The 12,818-nt window shown below is 35.6% G+C and overlaps 1 protein-coding gene across 7 annotated transcripts in view; it reads left to right on the top strand.

Annotated features, from left to right (window-relative positions):
• Window positions 1-12,818, top strand: part of RALGPS2 (Ral GEF with PH domain and SH3 binding motif 2) — a 128,903-nt gene that overhangs the window by 57,459 nt on the left and 58,626 nt on the right. For all 7 annotated transcript variants that reach the window (XM_075156866.1, XM_075156867.1, XM_075156868.1 and 4 more), the window contains 3 exons: window positions 2,392-2,481; window positions 5,938-6,030; window positions 10,294-10,420. In XM_075156866.1, coding sequence (XP_075012967.1) covers window positions 2,392-2,481; window positions 5,938-6,030; window positions 10,294-10,420 — 310 coding nt within the window. The remainder of the gene's footprint in view (window positions 1-2,391; window positions 2,482-5,937; window positions 6,031-10,293; window positions 10,421-12,818) is intronic.

Below are 12,818 nucleotides of genomic sequence, written 5' to 3'. Positions count from 1 at the left end.
GGCTTCCTTGAGTAAACAAGAGTAGTTGTGTGGCACCGTGTCACTGTGATACTAACGAACTTTCATAGAAGCCAGGGCCAACATAGTAAATTGTTTCTTTTTTCATCCTTATGAAAATGATTGAGCATTGCTCTGTATTTTGAGCAAGTGTTTCGTAGTCTGGCCTAGTATAAGCTGTCTCCTATTTCATTGATGCTCTGTTAATTTGAGACCGAAGTGATTTGGGATTTCAAGGCACAGCAATACGTGTGTTGTCCTTATGTGATTCTTTATGATACAAAAATCTCCGTTAAAATTTAAAATTTCCTTGATCTTCAAAGGGAAGGCATCTCCTTAGAAACTCATTCATCAGTCAAGGGAAAAGTTGGTTTTCTCAAGCTGTGTAACTACAACAGAACATCAAACTGAGGTTTAACTTTTTTTTACAATATTTTGAAGTACTGTCAAATACTTCAGTATTTATGTATTCAGTACTTATGTATTTTATAGTAATGCTGTTTGCACAGAAACATTTTTTATATTTGTCAGGGTAACACAGTTTATCTGGAGATACTTTGCTTTAAAAAAAGAACAAAAAAAGAAAAAAGAGAAGAAAGAAAAAAGAAAGGAAAAAGAAAACCAAGCTCCGTGACTAATTGTTTCCTGGCTAATACAGCCTTAGACAAACAGACCAAAGGAAAGCAGTTGTTATGCAAGATGTTTGTGGGTTTTTGTAATTTTTCCATTTACCAGTTCCAAAGAGCTGTTGTGTTTTGACATCCCAGTTCTCATCAGATCACTGTAAGTTCACTGAAAATGTAATAATTTTGGAGGTACGGATCTTCTCATGCTATTCTGTATAAAGAGCTGTCATACTGTACAAAGTGAAACAGGATAAGCAGGGTATTTAATTTTTTAATTGAAATTTTGGGCAGGAACCTAAATACATACACAGTGTCAGTTTACAAGAAGTAGTTTGGCATCACTCTTAAAAATCAAAGCAGCATGACAGGTTGAAAGATGTTTACGTATGAGAGCATATATTTCTTCATACACTGTTTTCAGTAGTTTTGTAAATAGCAGTCACACTGTACCTTGCTAATCGTTCATTTTTTTCCTAACTTGTAGTGAATACATGAATAAAAGCTACAGTATTTGTTACCATTTGCTAATTCTTTGCTACTCTTTTATTACAGTTATGAAGGTGTTTATTTTCTATCATTCTTCTTTGTGCTAAAGTATAGGAGGGCAGAGGGCGTGGGGGGATCAGAGGAGAGAAAAGATTAGAATTTAGACATGTTAACAAAACATTTTCAAAGTATAGCTTTTATGAGGCATTCGTGTAACTACGAAATGCAGCAACCATCCTTCATACCATACTGAATATAACGGTGATTTTTATACAACAGTGAAGTTAGTCCTATAAAACTTAACAAATGAGTATGGTAGCATGCTGTATATTAGCAGGTAGTTGGCGTAGCCAGCAATAAGAGTACAAAGTATAGACTCTAGGTTATAGCAGAGGCTTCCTACCTTATGTTCCAATTTTGTTCAGGTGATATTAATCTGATTACTGTTTTTATTCTGAGTTGTTGAGATGTGAGCGAACTGTAGTTGAAGCTGTTCAACTCATCTGAGAATTGGATAGTACAGCTTTGAAGCTGTGGAAAAGTAAAACCAAAGGATATAACTCAATTTTAGTTTTTCTATTTCTTCATTTTGTAGACTTTCATAATAAAATTTCATCATGATTTTATTTTCTTGGGAGAACTTTGTTTGAAGTTTGAGAGTTTTGCCATTTGCTTTGTGTCTGTGAGATCTCATCCTCAAACTTAGCCTGAAAACGAGATTGTACATAACTGATTCTGCTGGGGTTTTTGAGATGTGCTGGGGGTAGAAGGGTTTTCCTCATTAGAAGAACAGATCCCAATGTCTTTGCACGCAACTAACTGATGTGACAGATTTTACAAAGACAAGTTCTATTCATCCACATACTTACTGAGAAAAGTAGGCACCAGAACATGCACTCTCCAACAAAATTCTGAAATGCATGGCTACCAGTTATGAAATGGGGAAGATGAAGAGAGTAACAAGATAAAAGATTCAATTCTAAATATAAGTTGGAGTTATTAATTTGATTTAACCAACTGCTTGACCATGTAATGGTAAAAGGTATCTTGAGTAAGAATGAGCAGAATAACAGAGCAAAACACTGAAGAAAGTTTTTTATTAGTATCTGGGTTATATTGGTTGGGATTTTGTAGTATAAGCATTAGTACATTAGTATGTATTCAACTTTATAGATGGAAGTTGAATGCTGTGAGACTTTTATTGTACTACTCGTGAAATAAAAATATTAAAAGTGTAATGTTGAAGCTCTGTATTTTAAAAGGCAAATTTTCTTCTTTCTAGGTAAGCTTCTGGGTTGTTAGAGAGATTCTACATGCACAAACTTTAAAAATAAGAGCTGAGGTTTTGAGCCACTATATTAAAACTGCGAAGGTAAGAATTTGGATTGGGGGGGGTTGTGGGATTCACCATTATGAAAATTCTTATACTTAAGTTGGTCAGTTCAAAAATACACATGGATAAATATTTGTCTGATACCTGATTTAGCTGTTGTATCTGTTGACATGAATAGCTGTTTGGCTTCTGTATGTAACAAAGTTGTCAGAAATAGTGACAGTTCAAAGTCCTGAAATGGAGGCCTTTGTTTACAAAAAAAATAGCTTAACTAAGGAAGTGCAAAGATGCCTTGTTTCAAATATTGCTTATTAGAGAATATAATTTACTGGATGTGTTTTCTAATGTTGGTTAAACCAAAATGCTGTATGTGGAATCAGTTCAAACAGCATCAGTCAGAACAGTAGTAGTTTGTTTGCTTTTACTATTGGAAGGAAAGGATCTGTTATCTCTTATTCCAATTGTGGCATTGAATAATATCAACTTAATAAATATTGTTTCAAAAATATATCTGAACTCAGAAAACATTTTAGAGCTTTCATCTTGTGATATCTTCCTGTAAGCCTTTAGGACTGACATTCATAAGAAAAGGCTCAGCAAATCTTGACTTACGTGTAGATGAACCAGGGTCCTGGCCCTTCAAACAGAATGTAGCTTCTTTATTGTAGTGTGAAGAGAGGGATGTTTTTCAAGTTTTTGCTGTCAGACGGTGGCTGACTGTTACTACAGCTAACTTCTGTGACCACCTGAGGTTACCTGCAAAAAAATGTAAAATTTTTGTAATTACCTTGGTATTCATTTTACAAATGCATTCTTTGTCTTGATACGCACATTTTTAATGGAGTAATATTTTCCTTCTATGGGATTTGACTATAAATTTTGGGTGAAGCAAGCTAATTTTGTAAGATTCCACAGGCTTTGCTCAATAATCGTGCTGTGGTCATAAACTGTTAAGGATCTCTCTGAAATATCCTTTGATACCTGGTGAGATAATGTATCTTCATCTCATGTGTTTTTAAAAATCAGTTCTTTTTTTTTTTGTTTGAAATACAAACACAAAAATTTGCCTCACGATCGGTGTCCCTCCATAGAAGGGGGGAGGTTCACCCGTGTGGTCATAGTGCAGAACCGATCTTGGAAGCCAAGTGGGGTCAGGTTTGGTTAGTGCTTGGATGGGACTTGCCAATCCTGGGTATTGTAGGCTCTGCTTTGGGCACAGCACCCTGAATCAGTGGACTGCAGACAGCAGTGTCTGCTGAAATGCTGCTGATTTTGAGACTGTTATGTGCTTTAACAATGAGTTAGTTGAGCTTTGCTTACCTATGAGTTGTAAAAATCACAAGTACAAAAGCAAGAAACTATATATGGGGAGTTTTTTATATCTGTCAATTTACCTACTGTATCTGTTATCTTGGCTTTTCTTACATATGGCTGCTAACATGGAGTTACTGTGGTTAGTGCCATTTGAAGGATTTTTTTGTTTACAGCAAAGATATTATAAAAGCAGCTTGGTGCCAGAGATCACGCTAATTAACTTCTCTTCAGATAAGCTGTAAATCCACTCTACAGTGAATTCTTTGTGCTGACAACTATCTAGCTATTGTATGGCTAGTAGTCCTTTAATCGTATCTCATGCTATATCGCTTTACACATGAACTAATGGGATTTAATAGTTGCATTCCCCTGAAGTTCCCAAACTATCTGATTGGTTATGACTTCAGTTTCAGTGCTGGTATGAGCTAGGAAAGCCCTTTTTTCATTTTTAATCAGCTACACTGTCCTTTGGGACAGTGAACTTTATTACCTTGTTTGGGGACACATCGGGGGAGAAAAAGGGTTATTGTGTAAGTGCAGGGACAAACACCAGCAGTACTATTTGGAAGAATAGTAGGACTATGGTATATGACAAATATCCATTCCCCATCTCGCCCCACAAAATATTGATTGCCCTTTACGCACAGTTACTGAAGAATCCTCCCAAAAGAGGATTAGGAGAGGGAAACACTTCTTCAGTAGGTGTGGAAAGACTCTCGTTCGTCAGTAGACATGCTGGAACTGTAGGATTCTGGGCAACCAGACTGAAATTGCTACTAGGGTGACCTGACAGTAAGCATTAAATGTGGCATTTCTGAGTAATATCTATGAGGACTTCGTTCTATAAAAGGCTGTTAGTTTTCTGGCAGTGTGTTAAGTGGAGAGAGAATCATTTGCCCTGCTCCAAAACTATTAACCAGAAAACCATCCTTGCAGTATTGCTTTCAGCCTTCCAAATATCAGGTCTCCTCTGATATTCAGCATTTATTCAGAATCAGGTTAGTCTAATTTTTTTTATCCTGTCATGTCATGAAAGGCCTCCTAATCAAGAAAACTTGGGTAAGCTGAGTTTCAAGGAGGCGAAAAGACTTCCACCATATCTTGAATAGCAAGGATTCCTTACGTTATTGTATCATGTTTCTGGCTGGAATCCTAAACTACCTTGGTGAATTTTCCAAATGGGTTCTACAGGATTTGTAGTACTGTGACTGAGTATCCATTTCTCCTTATCAAAGTGTTTTTATTAAGGTAAAGCCTCAGGTTTTGTGTGCTCCACCAAAAATCCCTGAGTGTAGTTCAGATTTCTGGGTGCTCATAGCTATCAGATAATTGATATGGCAGAAGAGCTTAAGGAAGAGCTTTTTCTTATGGATCATTTTTAAGCTTTTGTGACAGTAGTACCAGTAGTTAATTGACCAAGGCAGATTGATGGTTTTGGAGACAGAGGGAAAGAAAAAAAAAGAGGGGAGGGAAATTCCAAATATGTAAGAAAATGCACTTATGCACAGTGTTTTGTAGAGAGTTTTTAAGAAAATTCTCTTACCCTGATGTTTTCTATGTTCAATTTTGATTTCATTGTTCCTTTCCACTAGTTGGTTTTAGTTGTCATACCCCAAAAAATGTCTTTCAGTGAGAGATGTACTCTGGATACGTGGCTTTTGAAATTTACCTGCTTGATTTCATCCTGCAACAATATTTTTTGGGTGCTTTGATGCAGCGTTGGTAGCTACATAAACCTGCGGTGCCAAATGCATTTACAATATTAAATACTGCCATGATTACATCATTCACAACTGGGTCATCCTTTTTGGCATGTTAAGTTTGAAAATTCTGTTGAATGCTATGAAAGGAATTTGTTGGGTTTGAATGTCAGAAAAATTCTGGCACTTCTGTTATATATCCCAAGATGTATGCATATATAGATTTTTTTTTTCTTTTTTTAAGGGTTCTCTCTGGACTATGAAACAGCTAGTATAGTCTAATCCAAAACTGTATAAATGCAGTAATGAAAAATTTGGAGGTGCCGTAAAAGTGGTATGGGTGCACAGCAGTTCACTGTAATTAACTCTTCATTTTAGAACATGCAAGATTTCTTCATTTTAGATTGTTACTTATTCTGTATTCATTATTGACAACAGTTGGAATGTTGTTTATTGTTATTGTATATATTTTTGTCCTCAGAAACTGTATGAGCTGAATAATCTGCATGCTCTTATGGCAGTTGTGTCAGGCCTACAGAGTGCTCCAATCTTCAGGCTGACTAAAACGTGGGCGGTAAGTGAGCAGCAGGACAATGAAGGGGTTTTAATTTATTCTTAGAAGAATACAACATTCCGTAGCTTGTTTTCAAGCATGCAATAATTATTACAGATACTCTTAATCGTCTTGCACAGTGTACATAATGTTTCTAGTGCCTCTTAAGTCTATGGTTTCCTGTTGAGTTGTTTTTCCATTCTGGCATAGAAATATTTTTCCTTTGAAAAATAGTTCCCTGCAGATTCTGCTAAATGCAGAGACTTCTAATTTGGCCAGAAGCTATTTTGTATTTAGTTGCTGGAAAATTATGAATGCCAAAGTGGGTCATGCTTCAATCGTTTAGGGGTTTATGCTGTTGGAATTTTTTTTGCTATGGAGAGCAGATGTCCAGAAACTCTTGATTCCGTTTCCATAAAGAGATTTGTATTTTCTCTGACTGATAACTAAATCTAGCAATTTTCCTCAGAGTTTTCAGATTTATTTTCATAGTTATAACAATTGCATTACGCAGTATATTTGTAGGTCTGCTTTTGTACAGTTATGAAAGAATGGCTTTCTTTGGAAATGTTTTTATTTGACATCTGTTTGTTGACTGGAATTAGTATTATTTTTGTGTAGTTGTATCCTCGATTAGAAGAACATTAGGAATGACTTTTGCGCATTGATACCTCAGAGCTGAGAAAATACTGTACTTCATTCAGCCATATATTGTGTAGTTATCTAGCTGTATAAACAGATGAACACACATTTTGAAGTGTGATAGAAATAATCAGGTGACTGAAATACTCCTGTGTGTGGGATCCATATAAATAGGTCATTAAAAAGAGCTAAAAACTTTCACTGAAGACATGTCAACACATCCTCGCGTGTTACAAAAAGTGTTACTTTGTCTGATAACTGAATGATGATAATGTTGTTCAGTTGATAAATGTTACCAAAATCAAATATAAGTCATTGCTGCTGAGATACTCATCTAGAATTCTCTACATATTTTGCAAATGCGCAATTAAGTAAGACATTGTTTCAAAATACCAAAAATCTCTAAGGAAATCTTAATGAAGAAGGAAATCTTAATGAAGTCAACACTTCAAAATGATCTGGAGGAGAGCTGTTGTTTGTCTGGTTTTGTCATGTCGATGAATTGACGCTCAACAGTTTATAATTGTGATGCTAAATTGATTTTTTTTTTGTGCATGACTCAAAACAAATGTCAACTATAACAATATGTTAATATAACCATATTAGTTACTACCATAATTATGCCATTCAGAACTGGGAATTCCCAGTTTCTTTTCCCACTTGGTCAGCCAGAAGTCCTGTTTTGCACTTATGACGGTTATTATGTGCTGTTGGCATATGTATCAGTTTTTAAAGTTTGCTCCCCTTCCAGCCTCTGGAATGCCGGGTAACTTCTCCCACATTTCTGCAGATGTTTAATTGCTCATACAATCCCAAGCAACTCTATGCTTTTCATCATCTTATATAAGCATTTGCAAATTCAAGTTGCAGGATAGCTCCTAGCAATGTGCACTGCAAACAGATTCAGATGTCTTCCTCTTGGAAGTTCAGTTTATAAATTCTTGAAGTAATTCTAAGCCTTTGGCTTTCTGTATCTTAAAAGCAAGAAAAGACATGTGAAAAGGCACACCAAGCCATTATTTGAGTAACCAAGTCATTTGAGTAAGTTATACAGTAACCTTCCAAAACCTTTAGTAAGGAGGGATTTCTTCTCCATTTCTGAGATAGTTTGTAGCAACCTGTAATCAACCTGACTTACAAAGTCAGGAAAATAACCGCAAGTGTATTCGCTCCCTTAAAAAAAAGAAGTCACCTTATATGGTTCGAATCTAGAGTTGAAAGGAGCCATTAAATATTTGCTTGGTAATCTAATGTTCCTAAAAAAGATGAAATTCATGTCTTCTGACGGTATGTCTGAATATGTCTGAAATTTGTCTCACTCATTGCCTGCACACCCTCTGAACTCTGGAGAATAATAAATGCTTCTAATGTGTGATTTGCCCTGTTCAAAACTTGAAAAGAATTATGAACCTTTCCAAGAAAGAGCAGAGAATAGAATATTCTACTTCTCTCCATTTAATGTAAAGGAAGTCTAGATGACCAGCTAGGACTCGGGCAATGTAAGCAAATAATCATGAGGTTTCTGAAGTTAGGTGAGTGAATCCTGCCCCACTCTGCCAGCACCCTGAAACTTCATCTCTCCTTTCCTGCATTTCAAAAAGTTTGTCTTCAGTCCTGGCACACTGTAATTAGAAAGCAAAGAGCAGTCTGGAAGGCTCCGAATCCCTCCCTGCTACTGTAAACTATCAGCCTTAGCTTTTGTTGTCTCTGCATGTATACATCTCTTTACTGTTCTTTGCATCATTTGAGCCTAAGAGACAGAGGAATAAAAATTACTTAGAAAAAGAAGCAGCCCCACAGCTGAAGAAATAACAGCTGGGTCCTTACTTGCCCTCACAGAAACACTTTTAATATTGTCAGGTTCTCTGTACTTTTCTACATAATTGCACTGTGAGCACAAGGGCAAGTCATGCAGGATCAACTTGTTTATAGATTATTCAAAGAGCCTGAAATGATATATCAGACTTGGACAAGATTGTGCAAATCGGCACGTTTTGAGGAAAATACAATTAATTGCATTCAAGTCTGAATTTAGGCCATTATTATATCTGTTAGTCTTGTCTTACCTTCCCGTCTGCAAAAACTACAAAAGCCTTCCAGACTCCAAATGGCAGCAGAATATTTTAGGGTATTACTAAAGGCAAGCTAATCTAGGCTGATTAAACTGGAACCATCTTTGAGGAGATAAACTTCAAAAGATAAATGCCATGTTCCGGTGGTTGGAAAGAAGTCATGCCTGTCTACTGTTTCCTTGTCCTGGAACTGGCAGATGTCTGCAGTTTTAATGAACATGGGATGTTGTTCATCTGAATATTGGAACCAAAGCTAAAGATGTAAATTAATTGCTGGAATGTCATAGATCAGTATGTCTTGGGAAACAATTCACTTCTTAGAAGTGACTTTCTTCTGAAAGCCAGTGTTCAGTTTGGTGGTGTGTTAGCTATCCTAATGAAGACCTAAGATATAGGAAATGTAGGTAAAAAGGGCAGTTATTTACAGCTTTACAGAAGGGATATTTCACTTCTATCATGTTCACATAGATTGATCTTTAACCGAAAGAGAAAAGGGAATACGCATAAAAATTTAGCGATCTGACCCTTGTAATTTTTCCACTATTGGGTATCTTATAGGGGAAAAATTGTGACTGGGACTAGAACACTGAGCCTTCTGCCAGAATGTTCAGTGGGAACATCTTATACCCTTCTTTAAATTCTGGCTCTGAATTGAAATTAAGCTTTTAATGTGGTTTTGCAGCAGTAGTTCAGCTAGATGTTTTAAAAGTATCTTAACTTACTTTCCCAATCTTACAAAGAGATCCTTGCTGTTAATTCTGTCAAAGGAAAGGGGCGGGGGGGGGGGGGGGGGGGGAAGGAGGGGGAGTGGACAATGAAGGAGATCCATGACTTTTAAGTTTTGTATTTGAAGTGGACATTCCTGTAATATTAAGAGCCAGTAAAATTGCTAGTTGGCAGAACAGGATACATAGCCTGTATCCAAGTTCATAATGCCTTCTGTAGAGAAAAATGGATTAAATCCTTACTCTTTTCCAGACCTTCAAGTATGTGGATATATGTATATCTGCATTCGTTGTTTTTAAAATTGTAGTTTAGTTAAAGATATTTATCAGATCTTAATGGTATTGTCTTACTCTTTGGAAAATAATTTGTTGAGATAGCTCTCAATTCAAGAATAAGAACGACTTTTGGAATTTGGGTTTTTGTGAAGCTGGTTTAGTATAAAATGTTAACTTATGGATAATTAGAGTGAATAAAGTACTGTTTTGAAATACTGTAGGAGCGGACAGCATGTGAAAGTGTCATGTGTTTTAGCTAGATTAGTCTTTTGAAAACTTGTATTATTTCAGAAGGATCCTCCAGGACACCAAAGCTTATACCTGGCTAATTTTTTAAAAGGATAGTTTATTTAACAGCCAAAATAGCTACTTTTCTTTGTAAACTCTCCAAGTACTCATCCTTAAGGAGTAAATGCTGTAATTTTGAAGCAGTTGTATTTGAAAACAAAAAAACAACAACAAAAATGGGGGCGTAGGGGGTGTAAATCCATGCTTTTAAGGGTGAAAGAGAAATCGTAATGATCAAACTTAATGCTCATCTGTTTTTGGCTTCTTTTTTTTTTTTCTAGTTATTGAGTCGGAAGGATAAAGCCACCTTTGAAAAGCTGGAGTATGTTATGAGTAAAGAAGATAATTACAAAAGGCTTAGAGACTATATCAGCAGCTTGAAGATGACTCCTTGTATTCCCTATTTAGGTAAGCAGAAGTATTTCTAGTGGGAAACACTAATGACAAACATGCTTCTCCAGTAGTTACACAAACTAAACACCATTTATTAAGCATTCATGAAATTATTTCAATACTTCAATAAAGAATCTATAACCACTAGTTGATTCTGGATATTCTGTATATGGCAAGAAATAACTTCACTAGCTACAGAAAGAAAATATTTATTAAACCTCACAAACACTTCAGGTTTTACATACAGTATTAGTTTTCTAGGAAATTATTTTCCCATATGTTGTATAGGTACACTGATTGACTTCTGGAGAAGTACTTAAACTGTTATGCCTGCTAGCACTCTTAGAGCTAAATACCTGACCGTTATAGTAATGATGGCTTTTAATTCATGAGAAGCTGTAAATCACCAACCTCTGAGATAAATAAATGTAGATCTTAGGGTTTGGAACATGCTAAAATCTGGAGATAGCTGAATGCTATCTGCATTGAGTTATATTAAGGTGACAAGAGAAACGGGGTTGTTATGACTGACTCAGCTTTATAGAATAATTATGAGTAAATAGTACTCCTGTGTATCTGAAGATTAGGTAAATGTGTTTAATATGTATTGGTTTTGTTGCCAAGCTAATTACTTAATGTCTTGGTTTTATTTGTTTAAAGTGATCAGTGTGCTTTTTTTTTAATGTAGCTTTTCTTTGATATCATAAGATGTTGGTAGTTGCATGAAATTACGGAAATGTTTACCCAATTTTTTCCTTTTCGAGAAAAAATAGTTGGTATTTCTGCAGATACGAGTTGCTTTTGCACCTAAATTCAAGATGACCTCCTGTGGTCACTAAGGCTTATTAAACTGTAATCTCTTTGTTCCTGAAGTTTGATACTGCCTTTACTCAGTTGGGCTATTAATTTTTTCAAGTTTAATAACTTGACAGTCGTCTTTATGCTGTGATCTATGTGTCTGTCACAATATTATTTCAGTTGTTTCATAGCTTGATATGAGTGACAACACCATCATTGATGATAGAATCTAAATGATGCCTCTACAATGCATATATTCAGGTTTTGCAAAATTGGTTGAATTGTACATGCTTTAAACAGAAAAAAATACTTTGCTGTGGAGAACCAATAGTAATTTTAATGACAAGTAGTCCTATAGAGTTCCTCATTCGGCTTCATTTTTTACTTCCCTGTTACATCCCTCCCAGAAACATCCATCAATTCCAACATCACCTTAACAGCTGTTATTCCTGTATTTTCAAATATTCAGATGTTGGTAATTGTTTGTGTCTAGAATGGAAGAATCAATATGAGTGTATTTTGTCTGAAGTGCAGGTGTGAAAATTGCCTGTGTGGCGTGCTATCACATGCTACCCTGTTTATTGACATAGCTGTTAAAACTAGACCTGAATTAAAAGGGTCAAAGAAGCAGCCAAGCATAATATAATGTGATTAAATATGTCATTTTGTAGCTTTCCCATCATGTATACACATATAGTATATACGCACTGTATATGGTTCTGAAATGCAGTTTCTAGCTTTCCAGATGCTTTTTAGCTATATGCCATGATTTATGAAACATGAAGCTGGGCTCAAATTGTTTTCTTGCTGATCATACAAGTCCCAAGCCAACCTGCTGTCAGATTTTTTTAAAATCTCATGATACTCTGACCCCTGCCATTATGGTTTTCTAATACTTAATGCTGTACAGAGAAATCTTTATGCCTTGGTGTATTTGTCTGACACTTTAAAAATACTGCCTTACTATGTGCAAGTGTATACTTAAAAAAAAAAAAAGGTGAAATGTTGGAAAACAATGTTTTAAGTTTTGTTCAGTTGCAGATGTTTTCCTCAATACATTAGCAACCTCTTGTCTAATTTTTGCCTTAGAATAAGCTTTGGGCTTGACTTGATAGTTTGTTGAAGTGAAATGTATGTTTATTTTCTGCTTAGAAAGAAACAAATGCTCTTTGCTGTGACCTGCTGTAATTAAAGAATGTGGTTTTGACCAGATTTCATACAATATCAATTCTTACTAATGACATGAAGAATGTCCTCAAGCCTTTTTTAATTCTCCAAAGGAATAGCAAATGCCCACTGGTGCGCTCCCTCTAAAATTAATTTTGTAAGGCTTAAATATATGGCAAAAAACAAAATTGCCTTGAAACTACAGTCATCTTAAAGCTGGATCAATCTTGGAAGATTGGCTGTTGTGTCCCATTTTTCTCATTTGATCAAAGCTTTAATCTCCAGTAAGACCTGAGTAGATTTGCAGGGGTATTATTTCTAAAATTTCCTTCCCGTGGCATTTTTACTAATGTAAGAGTCGTATGGAACAGAAATAACTTGAGTTGCTTGTTTTACTTACTGTTTTAAGCTTACCAGCTATAGGTTATAATTCCTGAAAGGATCTCTT

Source organism: Calonectris borealis, chromosome 8 (genome assembly GCF_964195595.1).
Source record: "Calonectris borealis chromosome 8, bCalBor7.hap1.2, whole genome shotgun sequence".
Lineage (NCBI taxonomy): Eukaryota > Metazoa > Chordata > Aves > Procellariiformes > Procellariidae > Calonectris > Calonectris borealis.
This window is presented reverse-complemented; position numbering and strand designations above follow the sequence as displayed.